General features: G+C 34.2%; 1 protein-coding gene across 16 annotated transcripts in view; it reads right to left on the bottom strand.

Moving 5' to 3' along the window:
• ZMYND11 (zinc finger MYND-type containing 11) overlaps positions 1-15,618 on the bottom strand; it is a 141,611-nt gene that overhangs the window by 22,949 nt on the left and 103,044 nt on the right. For all 16 annotated transcript variants that reach the window (XR_008912376.1, XR_008912377.1, XR_008912375.1 and 13 more), the window contains 5 exons: positions 7,238-7,315; positions 6,629-6,721; positions 4,105-4,192; positions 2,914-2,969; positions 1,208-1,285 (listed from right to left, as the gene is read on the bottom strand). Coding sequence is in view for 11 of the 16 variants with exons in the window: in XM_056799986.1 (XP_056655964.1) it covers positions 1,208-1,285; positions 2,914-2,969; positions 4,105-4,192; positions 6,629-6,721; positions 7,238-7,315 (393 nt within the window). In the remaining 5 variants the exon portion in view is untranslated. The remainder of the gene's footprint in view (positions 1-1,207; positions 1,286-2,913; positions 2,970-4,104; positions 4,193-6,628; positions 6,722-7,237; positions 7,316-15,618) is intronic.

The following is a 15,618-nucleotide window of genomic DNA, read 5'->3' as shown; positions in this document are numbered from 1 at the left end:
TATTCTCTGGATTACCAGCTACCTTATACAACAAGCCAGTTAGTACTATTTAAAACCATTAATGCTACTGTGTATTAGAAACTAGAAAATGCCTAACTTTTAAGTTTTAAGGTCTTCTCTCAAAAGCTACAGAACTGATTTTTCAGAAATACAAGAAATGGTCTTAAGTTGTAATTTATACATTTGCCTACTTTAGTCATTTTAATTGTAGCTATTAATTATATAGTTTGAATGATTGCAAGAACTGTACATAGAGTATCTCATTTGATCTTCCCAATAATCTCATGAGGTAGGTGCTATTATTATTCTCATTAATGAAAAAAAGACCTATGCTCTCTGTTCAAGGAAGCTAGATAATGTACCTGGCAGGGGAATGTCAGGTACATGCAATTCATTGGTCCTTTTTCAGGCCCTGGTTGGGCCCGGTTTTTGAGGTGGAATGGCTGGGATAGACTAATATATTGAAGTTCTTTTTTTTCACTTCTCCCTAGATTCATTGTAGGAATTACCCATTTAGAATTCTCAGAATGCTATGGCCAAATGAAAAACCATAAAACTCTTGCAAGAAAAGAGTAATTAAAGTTGGGAAAAATCAAGCTTAAGAAATACCTCAATACTAGATAGAGAAAGCCTCTGGATCTCCAACATTAAAGGATACTTTTTTTTTTTAAAACCCTTACCTTCCATCTTGGAGTCAATTCTGTGTATTGGTTCCAAGGCAGAAGAGTGGTAAGGGCTAGGCAAATGGGGTTAAGTGACTTGCCCAGGGTCACACAGCTGGGGAGTGTCTGAGGCCAAATTTGAACCTAGGACCTCCTATCTCTAGGCTTGGCTCTCAATCCACTGAGCTACCCAGCTGCCCCCTAAAGGATACTTTTATATAAAGCAGGTGCTAAGATTTAACTCTCATTTTGATTTGAGTGATTATGATTAAATTTATATTGCTGATGTCTGCCTACTTGAAGACATTCATGTTTCCTATTGCATCTGAACCACAGCTATGATATTATGCATTTTCAAAAAAATTAAAAAGAATCAACATCAGAAAAATTTGGTACCCAATGTAAAGATACATGTATATATAGGTATACACACATGTATCTTTATTATAAAAGCATTTTGGATAGCTTGTATTTTATGTTTCAAAGGTGAAACTGGCACTAGAAAAAAATGACAATAAACAAATTTCAAAATTTCACAAACATACACAAGGATAGCAGAACCAGTTGTCAGGACGTGCATTTGACAAATAGAAACAGTTCTTGCAAAGCTGCAGTTCATCCAGCTGAAAAATAAAAACAAAAAATTCACCTAAAGAATATTTTATTGACTAATGTATAAACATGCATGCACATTAATAAAGACTCAAAGGGAAACTGCTATAAATAGTTTAATGTTTACAACGGTTAGCCTTCTACAAAGTTGCTTAAATACAACTCTGAAAAAATAAAAAATAATCATAATACCTGAAAGAGCAAAGTTAAATTTTTGGGTGAGAACTTTAAAATTCCTCACTCTAATACAAAAGAAAATGCTGCCTTTAAGCCACATCTATGAAATGAAAGAAAAGCACCCCAAAATATGCCTCTTTCCAATGGCAAAGGTATATAATTGTGGGTGATAACATCTTAATATTAAAATAACAATACATATCCCAGGAAATTTCATTTAGATATCTCTATTTTATTAATAATTATTTTTAGAAAGTTGCCTCCAATTAAAACGTATAGGTTTCCTTGGTTTTGCTTTTTGCTGCTGTGTAGCTGACCCAAACAATCTTGTCAGGGATTCTTGGGTAACTTCCTTTCTCAGGTAAATACTAAGGGAAAGAGTCACAATATTAATTAAGTTTCTTGTTGTGATGATCCTCTGTAATGGAGCAATGTCCTGGGAGGACAGAAATATCCCTTTTCATCCTTGCATTCAAGGGCTGGACTCACAGCACAACCCCCCTACCCCCCAAATGAGTGTCAAAAGAGAAAAGTCCCCAGGTTTATATCTAAAGAAAGAACTGAGGGCCAATCAAAGACATCGGATAAAAAAAACAAACAAACCTTAAATTAGGTCATATAATGTGAATATAACAATGCGGGTCAGTATCTCCCTCTCAGAAAGGTACTTTAGACTACATGTTCATTTCCCAGGAGCATGCTGTTCCAATGTGACCAAGCCTGTCCACATTAGTGACCCTGTACTTCAGTGATCCTTTACATGAGTTTTTTCTATCTTACTATGTACATATAACTTGTATATGAGGGTCTTCTCTTTCCCCCATTCTTCCTTATCAATTGTCAATAAGAACTAAGCATTAGACTGGATACTATTGTTAAATGCGTGGTTCGGGATGGAAATGAAATACTTTGGATCAAGTAACAGAGTTAAACATTTGCTTTTTGAAGATATTTTCATGATTTAACATAGAGATAAACATAAAAAGAAAATATCAGTAAATTATTTGATAAAATTACAATAATTTTATTAGGGAAGGACAATTGATGTCATGTATGTTATTATTGACAAAATGAAGTCAATTTTGTTTGTGACATTTTTTATTTTCACAAAGATGGAAATGAATTTTTTCAAGACTGAATAAAATAAAATATTTATGTCCATTTCTGGGATATATCTTTAAAGTTGTAGAACTGAAAAATTCCTGATTTTTTATTTTTTAGGACTAATTATGGTATTATAAAATACTTAAAACCATTTTTAAAAAGGTAATTCTGTGAATTAAGAATATAGGAAGGAATACTTCTTTGGTAAAGTTTAAAACAACCATCACAATAAATATTTATATTATTTGTAGCTTAAAAAAGAAAAAAAAAACTCAGTGTTCTCATCAACTAGTATGACATAATCCTTAAATGTTTGGCTTGTGCATATTAATATTTAGCTATTGGTCATTAAAATTACCTCATGACATGTATCTTTATAGAGCATTCTGGCTATGTCAGCTTGTTCACTGTCCGCTGTAATTAAAGACAGACATTACCCATTACCAACAGTCTTACAACATGAGCTAAGTCAAATTAAAACATTTGACTTGGGGTATTCACATTATACTTTACAAAACTGAAGCAAACACAGGCAACTGTGCTTTTATAAACCAAATGTTTCCTTAAATCAAATTTCTACTAAAAGATCAAAATGAACAAAAATATGTGACAGAGAAAGATGTGATAATTATCTAGATTGAGAATACCTTCTTGCCTATCTGTTTGTAGTTTAGGGTTTTTTTTCAAAGACTCTTGACTAATACATCTGTATTTAAAAAATACAAACAAAACAACTATAGAGGCAATCATAATCTATCTGTTATCTTGAGTATAGTATGACCTTTTAGATAGGAAAAATAAAAAGAATATACATATATGCATATTTGTAAATTGCTGTATTTCAGTGTTCTGACTCTTTGTGACACCATTTGGAGTTTTCTTGGCAGATAACTGAAGTGGTTTGCCATTCCTTTTCCAGCTCATTTTACAGAGGAGGAAACTGAAGCAAATAGGGCTAAGTGATTTGCCCAGGGTCACACAGCTAATAAGTGTTTGTGACTGGATTTGAACCCAGATTTGCCTGCCTCCAGCCTCGGCACACTCTGTGCCACCTAGCTGCCCTGTATATTTGTAAATTACATTTTATAAGTATGTAGTTCGTATACCCAATAACCTCCTCCTCCATTCACCTTATCTTATTTGATCTTTACAACAACCTTAGGAGGTAGAAAATGTAAATATTTCTATCCCCATCTTAGAGATACAGAAACTGATGTCCAAGTAACCTTGGGCATCATATATTTAACATCTATACAGGTAGATGTGACAGAGATGACATTTATTTAAACTCATGGCTTTTGGCTACAATTCTAGTGATACTTCTATCAAATTATGTGACTATAGTCAATTTGCAAGATTCTGCCTTTTATTTTATTACCACAATAGTCAAATACATATATACTTTAACTCTGGCACCTTCATATACCTATCTTAGATTGTATAGTTTAAGGTAATTAACAATTAGTGATTATTTCTACAGTTGTTTTAAAGTCAAATACTTCCTTCTATTGGAAGTCAAATGATTTAAAAGAAAAAACAAAATGACAACCTCCATAGAAAATCACTGTGTTGTGGAGAAGAAGTTGAGCATCAGCTTTAAATTCTTCGTAACTTCGGTACTTTCCTTCATTCACTTTCTATATAATACAAAAACACAATACAAAAGTATTACAAAAACTCTATTTTATGAGGTTATAATAGGAGAATTTGAATTGGGAAGAGGACAGAGTAGGTCACAATGCCTGAAAGTAGAGTAAGTGAATGATGAGAGACCATTTAACTTTCCAACTAGAATCTCAAAGTTGTCTGTATAACATTAGATAAGGATTAACACCTATGAAAATAAAATTACAATCCATAGGAATGAAAGATCCAAACCACTAAGTCCCTTTATGCCTGTTTGACTGGAGTGACCTTATAGTTCATAAAGAGTCTTAATCTAAAAGTTTTAGATTTATAGGAAGTTAGGATTTTGTACTCTAAAACTCTTACAGAAATGGAAATTTGGGCCTAAAAAGGTGAAGTGAATTGCTCAAAGTCATATAGATTTAGCGGTAGATTCGGGCAAGAATTTAGATCTTTTGATCAAGAATCTAGTGATTTTTCAATTACACCTGCTGCCAAGGGGCTGAGGCTATGAGAAGGTTATTTAGTGTGGAGGCTAAAGTCCCATTCCCTGATATGGCCCAGGGTCAGGGAAAAAAAGTTGAAGGAATCTCTTTTCCTGAAGTAAATCTCTTTGAATTGCAAATTAGTAATCTCTTCTTGTTCCTTTATCCAGAAAAGTCTGAGATGGTTAGTGGTTAGCAATGCTTCTTAAGATAATCTACAAGTTTTTACAACTAACAGTTATATCCTAAAATTTCAAAGTGACCCAGAAAGACTCATTTTGCAATCATATTCATCTTTTTTTTTTAAACCCTTACCTTCCATCTCGGAGTCAATACTGTGTATTGTCTCCAAGGCAGAAGAGTGGTAAGGGTTAGGCAATGGGGGTCAAGTGACTTGCCCAGGGTCACACAGCTAGGAAGTGGCTGAGGCCAGATTTGAACCTAGGACTTCCCGTCTCTAGGACTGGCTCTCAATCCACTGAGCTACCCAGCTGCCCCTAATCATATTCATCTTAATCTTAATCTGAAACATGGATAATTTTCTTTGGAGAACACTTGATATGTGATGAATTGTGAAAATGATTAACTTCTGATCATTTTTTTTAAAACCCTTACCTTCCATCTTAGAATCAATACTATGTATTGGTTCCAGGACAGAAGAGTAGTAAGAGATAGGCACTGGGGGTTGAGTGACTTGCCCAGGGTAACACAGCAGAAGTGTTTGGTGCCAGATTTGAACCTAGGACTTTCTGTCTCTAGGCCTGGTTCTCAATCCACTGAGCATTATTTTAAAATTGTCTTTAATACTTTAAGAGATGTTCTTTTATTTATATGCTTAATGAATCAGATTATAAACTCTTCCTGTGTTTTAAAATTTTATTTTACTTCCCACCTTCATAAATGGATTGTGGCCAGCAAATGCATTCCTTGATGACCCTCTTCAAACTCATCTAGGAAGTTTCTTAGATGACATAAAGACATGAGTCAAAGCCTTTCTAAACCTGTAGTTGCTTCCCTATCCTGCACTTTGCTGGTGTGACTTTTTAGAACACATCCTCCAATCAGGTTGTTAAGAGGACAGTAAGCCCTTGAGTCATTCTTCAATCCCAAAGTCTCAAAACAGGATGTGACCTTGGAGACCCTCCTTGTTCCTCCACTATAGAAAAGGAATTTCTTTGACAACATCCCTAACAGGTTATTTATTTAGTCAGTGTTTCAATGCCTCTAGTGAAGGGGAAATCAGGGATCCCTTGAGATAACCTATTTTACTCCTCAATAGATCTAACTGTTAGAAAGTTTCTAAATCTATGTAGCTTATACTGTAGAGATTATTTCAAGGTTGGCCCTCTGGGGCCAGGCAAAAGAAATAAAATCCCCTTTCACATGACAGCCCCTTAAGTATTTAAGTGAACTATCAAGTGCTCTTTTCCAGGCCTTCAATGCATTCTTAGATGGCATGCTCTCAAGGTCCTTATTCATCTTCATTACCTTTCCCCCCCTAGATTTTTTTATCAATATTTTTCTTAAAATATGGTACCCATAGCTAACACAGTTTAACTGATATGGTCTAATTAGGGCAAAGTATACTAGGATATCTTCTTGGTTCTAGACACTATATTCTCTTGATGTAGCTTAAAAGAATATGCTAGTTTTTATGCTATTTTAACCTTAATTCCCCCATACTGTTCTTATAAAGTTTTTTTTTTAAACCCAACTAAGTATATAAAACTGTTGTCCCTATTAAATAGATTTGGTCCCATGTTTTAGCTCATCAAGATCATTTTTTTAAGATTCTAGTTCTGTCATACAGTGTACTAATTGCTCCTTATAGTTTTGTGTCTGATAAAGCATGCAATTAAAAATAAAAAAAACACCAAAACCACAAATTTTATTGGTTGAAAAACTTCTTAATATGAAAAGCAAGATATTCTGGGAAGTGTGGGGATTAGAATATGACCTTACCTCTTGTATTGTGGGAACATCAACAGCTGAATGTACCAATCTTCTGTACATTGGGTGCTTATTGTCTTTCCCCTTTTTGTTCAAATCTATAGCCTATAAGAATTGTTAGAGAAAATGAAAAATGGGGGGCTAAAGTAAAATATAAAAATCATTAATATGTATAACTCAATTTATTTTATATCTGAAGAAATGTTATCAGAAATACTTAAAATGTAACTTAAGAATGTATGCATATTGCATTGAGAACTTTACAAGTGGGATTCCTGATTTTAATTGTAAAAACAACTGTTTTAGTGATCCTAAAAAATCTCACTTAGCTCTAAATACTAATTGCTTATAAAAAATGCTAACATTCATTAATAGAACCTAAAGTAAGTCATTTTTTAAATCTAAAATACAAGGAAAAAGGTAATAGATTCAAAAATGAAAACTAAAAAGATAGCTACAAAGCCTGAGAAACCAAAGCATTGATTTTCACATTTTATAATGATTTATAGTACTAGTCACTCAATAAATTTCCTCAAACTGAATTTAAGGAAAAAAAAACAACTGGGGGTAAGGGGGAAGGAGGAGAAGAGAAGAATGAGAGATTTCCTTAGAAGGACTTACCCGCTCCTTCATGCGGGAAACAATGAATCTCAGGTATGTGCTCATCTCCTGCTTGCTTGTATTTTTTTTCTTAATACTCTGTTTAACAACAACCAAAAGTACTTAATTACAAATGTGCTCTTTTATACATACATATATAAGTTTACATATTCATATATGTATATATAAGCTGTTTGTAATAAATACTCATTTATTTAAAAACGCAATGATTTTTACATAAACTCAAAACACAATCATTAGGCTAAAATAAAATGTATATTGCATTTCACTAAAGATTTTTAAGAATTTATATTTTATTCATAATAGAGTTAGTACATTTGTAATATCCTTAACAATATGTATTTGCAATGTTGCACATGAAAGCAAAAGAAGCACAAATATAGAATTGTTTGGTCTATTAAAAATGTGATATATAAAAAATCCTTTAGGAAAAAGTTCAATGAATATTTTTTAGAAAAGATTTACTGTTATAGTGTCTTTTGTTTTTTACAATATGCCACTCTACTATGGAAACTACCCTTATAATAATGTAAAAGAGCTAATGACAACTTTTGGCCATAACAAACGTTAATGGTTTATTTTCATGAAGATACTTAAATTTGTTATTCTAAAAATGCTAATTCTTAAGCAATTTTAAAGTGAAATATTTTCCTCTTTAGAAAGTTAAAAGGCTTTAAAAGAAAAAAAAACCCAACCTATTATTCAACAAAGAAATCTTTTTAATGCAATTTGAGTTTATATTATTGCAGTAAATTTAAAATTGTTCTTCCAGTTCTGCTTTTTGGTCATTCTTTATTATTTCATACAAATCTTTACATATTTCTCTGAATTTCTTATTTCTTTCAGTTACTATAATGTAGCACATACCATTATGGTAAATTTAATTACATTCATATACATCTGTTCAGCTATTCCCTAATTAAGGAGCACATATTCTTTTTTTCAGCTTTTGTTATTACAAAAAAGTACTGTTAGGAATATTTTAGTATATACAGGACTTTTCTGACTATCTCCTAGGGAATTGCTGGTCCTTGAATATGTTTTCAGATGTCATCACGGTTTCCTTTAAAGAGGAATCAAGGTAGAGGAAGAAAGAATAAGAGTATAAACAAGGAATGACTGCTGTAAAAAATAAACAGTATTAATGGGGGAAAAAGGTCTGTTTAGTGACTTTTCTTTCATGATTCTCAACTGTTTTGTGCAAGAGTTTGATTATTTTACAGTTTCACTAACAATGGAAGATTTCCTATTTTCTCATGATCCATTCAATGCAGACAAGTTCTTTCATCATCTTTGCCAATTTGATGAGTATGATACAATACCTAGTTATTTTAATTTGCATTTCTCTTCACGATTTGGTACATTCTCTTCACATGTCTAAAGTTTGAATGAACTATTTCCCCCCTGAAAACTGTTTACATACTTTGAATACTTATCTATTGGGGAATGACTCTTAACATTATGTCAATTTCCTATTTATTCTGGATATATCAGTCTTACCACAGACATGTGTATAACTGAAAATCTGTTAACCTAAAAAATAATTTCCCAGGAGCCTACTGACTTTCTGTTGTTACGTGCTTACTATAGACAGGGGATATTAGGCAGGGATGTAGAGAGTCTTATTCTCTTTGGAGTCTTAGCTCAATGGTGGTGAGTGGGATTTTCAACAGGCTGACCATTCATGGGCATGTGGTTTTTACTTTGCATCCTCTTTTATTCCTTTATTTCTAATTATCATTAAATAAATTTCCAAAAATATGATATTTTTATTATCGAGATTTAATTTTAATTTTTACATTGATGGCAGACACCAGTCAGAGAAGAACCTCTCAATTTTTTAAGATAGCCTAGATAAAATTTTTTAAGCCACGTTTCTCCTGCCAAAGCTTTTTGCCCACCCTCGCACCTGAAGTCTCTTTAGAGCTGCTGTCTTTTTCTTTTTCTACTTTCCCCCCAGTGATACTCCCTACTGGCCGGGCTATTTTTAGCCGGGGGACACTTGGTGAAAAGGAGATAAGTCACTTTTCTTGCCCATCTGCTTTAGCCCATGTTCCTTAATTCCTCATTGCTTCCTTTGGCATTGCTGATACTGCTGTGGATCCAGCCACCTGGGTTGTCCCAGACATCTGCTCCTGCTCCAGCCCCAGCCCCAGTCCTGGGCCCAGACCTTGGTAGCTGCCCCTGTTGCTGGTTCTTTTGTTGCTGCTGACTGCTGCAGCCAAGAAGCTGGGAGTCCTTGGAGCCTCCCTCCAGGCTGCTGGTAAAAAGACCTGGATGTGTCTCCATGTGGCAGGGGACCTCAGAGTGGTGGGGGAAGGGAAGGGAAGAAGGAAGTTACTCTTCCAAATAGGAAGTAAATTACAAGCATGGCACATTCTATGTAAGAGCAGTGCATTACCTATCTCAAGCAGCTTCCAGTTTTAGCATGTTTTTTTCATGCATGCACTGATCCTTTCACTTATCTTGCCTGAGATTCAGGGGAAATTCATCTCCCTATAACCCTTTGCCACTTGGACCTGCCCAGTCTCTAAGATTCATCCAATTTGGGATTCCTTCACACTACGCTCATCAAGGAGTTCTCCCTCATTATGGGAGACCCAAGAGTGCTGACAAAAGGAATCTGAACAGATTGAGAAAGGAACTTGAAAGAGTGTGGAGGTGAAATTTTAAGCCTTTTCAGACACCATTTTTTCAAATGAAAGTCTTTGTATTTTATTGTATTTTGCTGATGATTTTTGTTTAAAATTTAATTTTGTTGTTTTAAGTTCATATATTAATGTATTCAATACTATTCTGTTACACTGAATCAGTTTAATCTACTCTGTTTTAACTACTGTTATATTGTTACCTTTCCCCTATGGCTACTAAACAAAATATTATAAAATACTATAATATAAAAGCCCATAAACAGTTTTTCTTTTTCCATTTTGCATTTTTTAATTGTCACATAGATGATGGATGGACTCAACTTGGTTAACAACCTTTGAAGAACTTAACGAGCTAAATATCTAAAATTGATTTTAGGGTTCTTCAGACATGGTTTTTAGATTCCCCCCCTCCCCCAACAACTCTGACTGATCATTTTGCCTGCCTCTGAGTTATTTGTGATAGGTGGGGTAAAGAGTCCATTTTAGTAGCTGAAGTGAAGGACTATTATAATTCCCACCTCCGCATTTGTAAAAATGTGAATGGTTGAGACATAACAGTCTCACACAAAAGCAGCTGGGAAGTTTATCCCAGGGCATGGTACCCCTGGATGGCTCCCAAGAGACATCCATTTCTCATTTGTAACTCTTCAGCTTACTGTAGCCTTCAACCAGAAAGATCTAGATTCTTGGTGACATTTTTAGACCCAACATCAACAGTATAGAGGTTTGGTTTTTTCCTAGACTCCTGATACATTTTTATAGGGATGGCAGTAATAGATTAAAAATAATATCTCAGCCAAGTTTGAAAGATTGCTACACCTGAAAAACTTGTGACAAGTATCCATTAGCTTTAAATATCATACAGCAGACTCATGTGAATCCTAATGATAGTGGGTTTGTTTCTAATTGTCATTAAATGGGCTATTATAACTTCGGGGATTTTGATACTTCATGAATGTGCATTACATGCTGTACTACTGTTCTTAAAAAAAAATTCTTAGTGGATCATGGCCAAGTTTTTAAAAGGACATGGATCTCACTTTTTGGGTGAGAACCTTTGTATTCTACCTTTTCTTAGCTGATACTATGTGTCAATGATTGTAAGCTATATATTTTTGATTTTTAAAACTTGTATTGTTTTTGCTTGCATGTGCAATATACTATTTCAGTTTTATTTTCTCTCTCTCTTTTGTATTTGAAGCACATGTCACCAGTATTGAGAAGATTTTCTTTAATTTTTTTTATCTTGGCAGTAATTTAAGTTTAAAATACATTTGCCTTAATGTCAATGCATACCCCAAAGCTTTAGACTATAAAAATGATGCCAGTGATTGTTTAAAAAATTATGGGACTTTGCTTAATGATTCTGTCTGATTCTAGGAGAAGGGAATACAAAATGAGCCACTGCACAGTGCCAAAGAAGCACAAAGCTACTTGCATAGTGCCAATCAAACCCAAGGTCAAAAAGGACCAAATCAATCCAGGCTGGATTGATGGACTTCTAAGCTAATATAAAAGGATTTGTACCTAGTGTGAGATTCGAGGTTGTGGTGCTTGACATATGTTAAGACACAGGACACCTTGTATCCACACTCTTTGTGAAATGCTGACAGACAAGTACTGAAGTTTGGCTATCATCCTGGCTCCCCCTCTCCCTGAGAGTGAAGGTAAAATCAGACCAGGAAATGACACTTCCCTATCACACAAAAATCTAGTCCTTTTTTCCTCTCTTATAGTATGGCAATTTCCTGTAGTCTTGGCTGCAAAGAGGTAAGTGAAATATTAATGCATTTGTTCTACAGACTTGTGGGATAGAAATTACTTTAATTGGGCCCTGATTAAAGGACCCAATAGAATTTTTTCACATAAGACTTGGATAGTCTATATTTCATCCAGAAGTTATCTTTTCTCTTTTATTTGGATTTTTTTTTGAAGATTTTGATTTCTCTTGCCAATTGACTCATACATCCCATAACTCAGCCATGTATCCCTAAGTGGTCCCTGTGTTTTTCAACACCCTCTTCAGGGGAGAATATATTATTATTCTAAAATGCAAAGTTTAAATTCTTTTTGAGAATAATTTTATGTTAAGAAATATGCTACCTCTCCAAATACTGAAAGTGAAATGTTTGGAGAAGGCACCATGAAGATGCCTCCACAGACCACACACTGCACAAGAAGATCCAGAGTGAACTCTGGGATGTGGTGATCTGAACCATGTGGGGTTGAATGCAGTTGTTTTGTATGTATACTCTTATGCCGATGGAGACTTCCCCCTAACTGGCTTTTTTTCAATGTGCCTAGCAATCATTGGTTTTGTTCTTTTTTCCTTTTATCTCCAAATTATTGTAATTTCAAAGTTGGTTATGTTTACAAGATCCATTGGCGAGACCAGTCTTCCACATATCTCGGGGGGGAATGTATAATTGAAAATCTGTTACCCTAAAAAAGAACTACATTTCCTGGGAGCCCACTGACTTCCTCTCATTATGACTTCCTGTAAACAGGGGATATTAGGTTGGGACATGGAGGGTCCTTTTCTCTTTGGCATCTTGGCTCAATGGTGGTGAGTGGGATTTTCAACAGGCTGATCAGCCATGGGCATATGGTCTTTATTTTGTATCCTCTTTTATTCCATTATTTCTAATGATCGTTAATAAATCTCCTAAAATATAATATTTTTGTTATTGAAATTATAATTTTAATTTTTACACATGTGAAGTAGGTTTTTTCCACATTAATTTGTTTTTCTTCCTATTCTGACTGCATTTTGTGATAAAAACTTCTAAATAGTACAGATATATAAACATTTATTTTGTCTTATAATGTATATCCATCTAGCTAATCTATATACTGTCCTTCTGGTCACTCAATGATACTTCTGAAAGTTATCTGGTTCTTTATTTTTATTTTTAAATAAAAGGTAGGTGTATTTGTTATCTTCTTGGGAAAACCAATTTTATTGTTTGCCAAACATTCTTAAGAGTTTTCCTAGATTTTTTTCTATTAAAAAAAAAAAAGAATCCTTCCCAGTGTTTGTATGCTTGGTTATTATTGTCATTTAAAGTAAAATATTAGGCTATATTGTTTGACTCTGGGTCTTCCTTATCTTCTCTCTCTCATTAATCTACTCTTCTATTTTAAAACTAGCACCAGAGGGTAGTTAGGTGGCTCAGTGGGTTGAGAGACAGGCCTAGAGACAGGAGGTCCTGGGTTCAAATCTGGCCTCAGACAATTCCTAGCTGTGTGATCCTGGGCAAGTCACTCAACTTGTATTACCAACCTTTACCACTCTTTTGCCTTGAAACCAATAATATTGATTCTAAGGTGGAAGTTAAGGGTTAAATACAAATAGCATGAAATAGTTTTGATGTGTTTTATAATATAGTTTGAAAATCAGTAATGAAAAAACCTGCTCATATCTATCCTTTTCCCATAATTTCCCTGGAGATCATAAACACTTTTTTCCTCATAGTGAATCTTGACAAAAACTTCTGGGAAAACTGAAAAATAATATGACAAAAACTAGATATATAGGTCAATATCTCAAACCCTATATCAAAATAAGGTTCAAAATGGGTATATGACTTAGACATAAAGGGAGATATAAGTAAAGTAGTGGAACATGGAATAGTTTGCCTGTCAAATCTATGGAAAGGGAAGAATTTATTACCAAACAAGAGATAAAGAACATTACAAGATGTAAAATGAATACTTTTGGTTATACTAAATTAAAAATGTTTTGTACAAATAAAACCAATACAACCAAGATTAGAAGGTTAACAACAAACTTGGAAAAAATTTGTATAACAAATTTCTCTAACAAAGTCTTATTTCTCAGATATCTAAAGAACTAAAATCAAATTTATAAGAATGCAAGTAATTTCCAAATTGACAAATAGTCAAAGGATATGAATAGGCCAAAGGATGAAGAAAACAAAGCTATCAATAATCACATAAAACAATATTCCAAATCCCTCTTGATTAGAGAAACACAAATTAAAACAACTCTGAGGTACCACCTCATACCTATCAAATTGACCTGTATGACAGTAAAGGTAAATGATAAATGTTGGAGGGACACTAATGCACTGCTGATGGAGTTGTGAATTGATCCAAACATACTGGAGGGCAATTTGGAATTATGCCCAAAGGGCTACAAAACTGTGATACCCTTTGATCCAGGAATACATTACTAGGTCTATATCCCAGAGAGATTAAAAAAAATGTATTTATAGCTGCTCTTTTTGTGGTGACAAAGAGTTAGAAAGTAAAGAGATGTTATCAATTGTGGAATGATTGAACAAATTGTAGTATTATAATGGCAATAGAATACTATTGTGATCTTTAAAGACAATTTTAGCATTGTGACTTAAAATATAAATTTAATTGGTCGCCAGGGAAAATCCCAAATAATAAAATACCCAAGTCAGCTGGAAATTTATGGTGATTTAATTGATATGGTGGAAGGAGATTAAGAAGAAGGAAGAAGGAAAGAGAGTAGGATTTCTCCCTTTTGGCTAGTGCCAGAAGGAAGACCAGAGGCTCTAGAAAGTAAGGAGGAAGGAATCAGCCTGAACTCCAAAAGGGCTCAGCTAATATGTCTGAGCCTGAATCAGATCAAGGGCAAACTCACAGCAAAACCTAGACAAATAGCTGCCACCAGGCCAAGATGTCAGAACGCTTAGCACGCTTCCAGCCAGAGTCACCTCTCTGGGATAGAGAAGCATAGAGAGGAAGTGATGTGCCTTATATAGATGGTTTTATACCACTTTATTGCATCTCATCTGTACAAATGATAGCTCAGCTTGACTTAGGACAGCCCAGGGGTCTGTCCTCTGTTTCTGATTTGTCATTTGCTAGCACATGCCTGTGTAATGTGGGTGTGCACATTCTTGGGTGCTAGACCAAGCAAGATGGAGAAAATCTAAAAATCACAATCCCCCCTGATGATGATTGGGGGACTAGTCTCCCCAACTGATCACTAAAAATAAGCATCCTGCACCCCAAAAATTTCTAACTGCAAGTATATACAAAAATTTACCCTCTAAGAGGAAAACTACAATAGGTTAGAGATAAGGGAGAAATAGAATAGAGACAGCAAAACAAATGTTTTGCTGGGTGCACTGAAAAAAGCCAATTAGGGTGCAGTCCCCTTTGGCATAAGAGTGTACATTAAAAAGAAATGTTCAATCAAGCTTCAGTTCAATCAAGGTCCATTCTGGATCTTCCTGTAAAGTAAGGGTTTAGGTATCTTTCTGCAAACAGTTCATTCTCTGGATTTAGGAGTTAGCAAGCTTCTCTGAAGATCTCTCTCAAACAAAAATTTAAGTCTTCTATTTTATGAAAATCCAATCCCCCCTGAAGAAGGTGTTGAAAAACACCTGTTCAGCTAAGGATGCAAGGTTTAGTTATGGGGGTGTGTGATTCAATTTTTAAAAAAAGCAAAAGCAAAAACAAAAAACAAAATAAAAAAATTGAAAGAAAAATGAAACCCTTTTATTTTATCTATATATTTTTAATAAGAATTCAAAATCAGTATCAAAATATCGAAAATCTATGTATACAAAATTTTGAGTAAGCAAGAATAAATTTTTCACAGGCCCTTGTACTATGGTCCAATTAAGTAATTTCTAATCCCACAAGTCTGTAGGACAGAATGCAGTAATATTTCACTTACCCATTTGCAGCCAAGGCTACAGGAAGTTGCCATACTATAGGAGAGAAAAA

This window comes from Monodelphis domestica, chromosome 5 (assembly GCF_027887165.1).
Source record: "Monodelphis domestica isolate mMonDom1 chromosome 5, mMonDom1.pri, whole genome shotgun sequence".
Taxonomy (NCBI): Eukaryota; Metazoa; Chordata; class Mammalia; order Didelphimorphia; family Didelphidae; genus Monodelphis; species Monodelphis domestica.
This window is presented reverse-complemented; position numbering and strand designations above follow the sequence as displayed.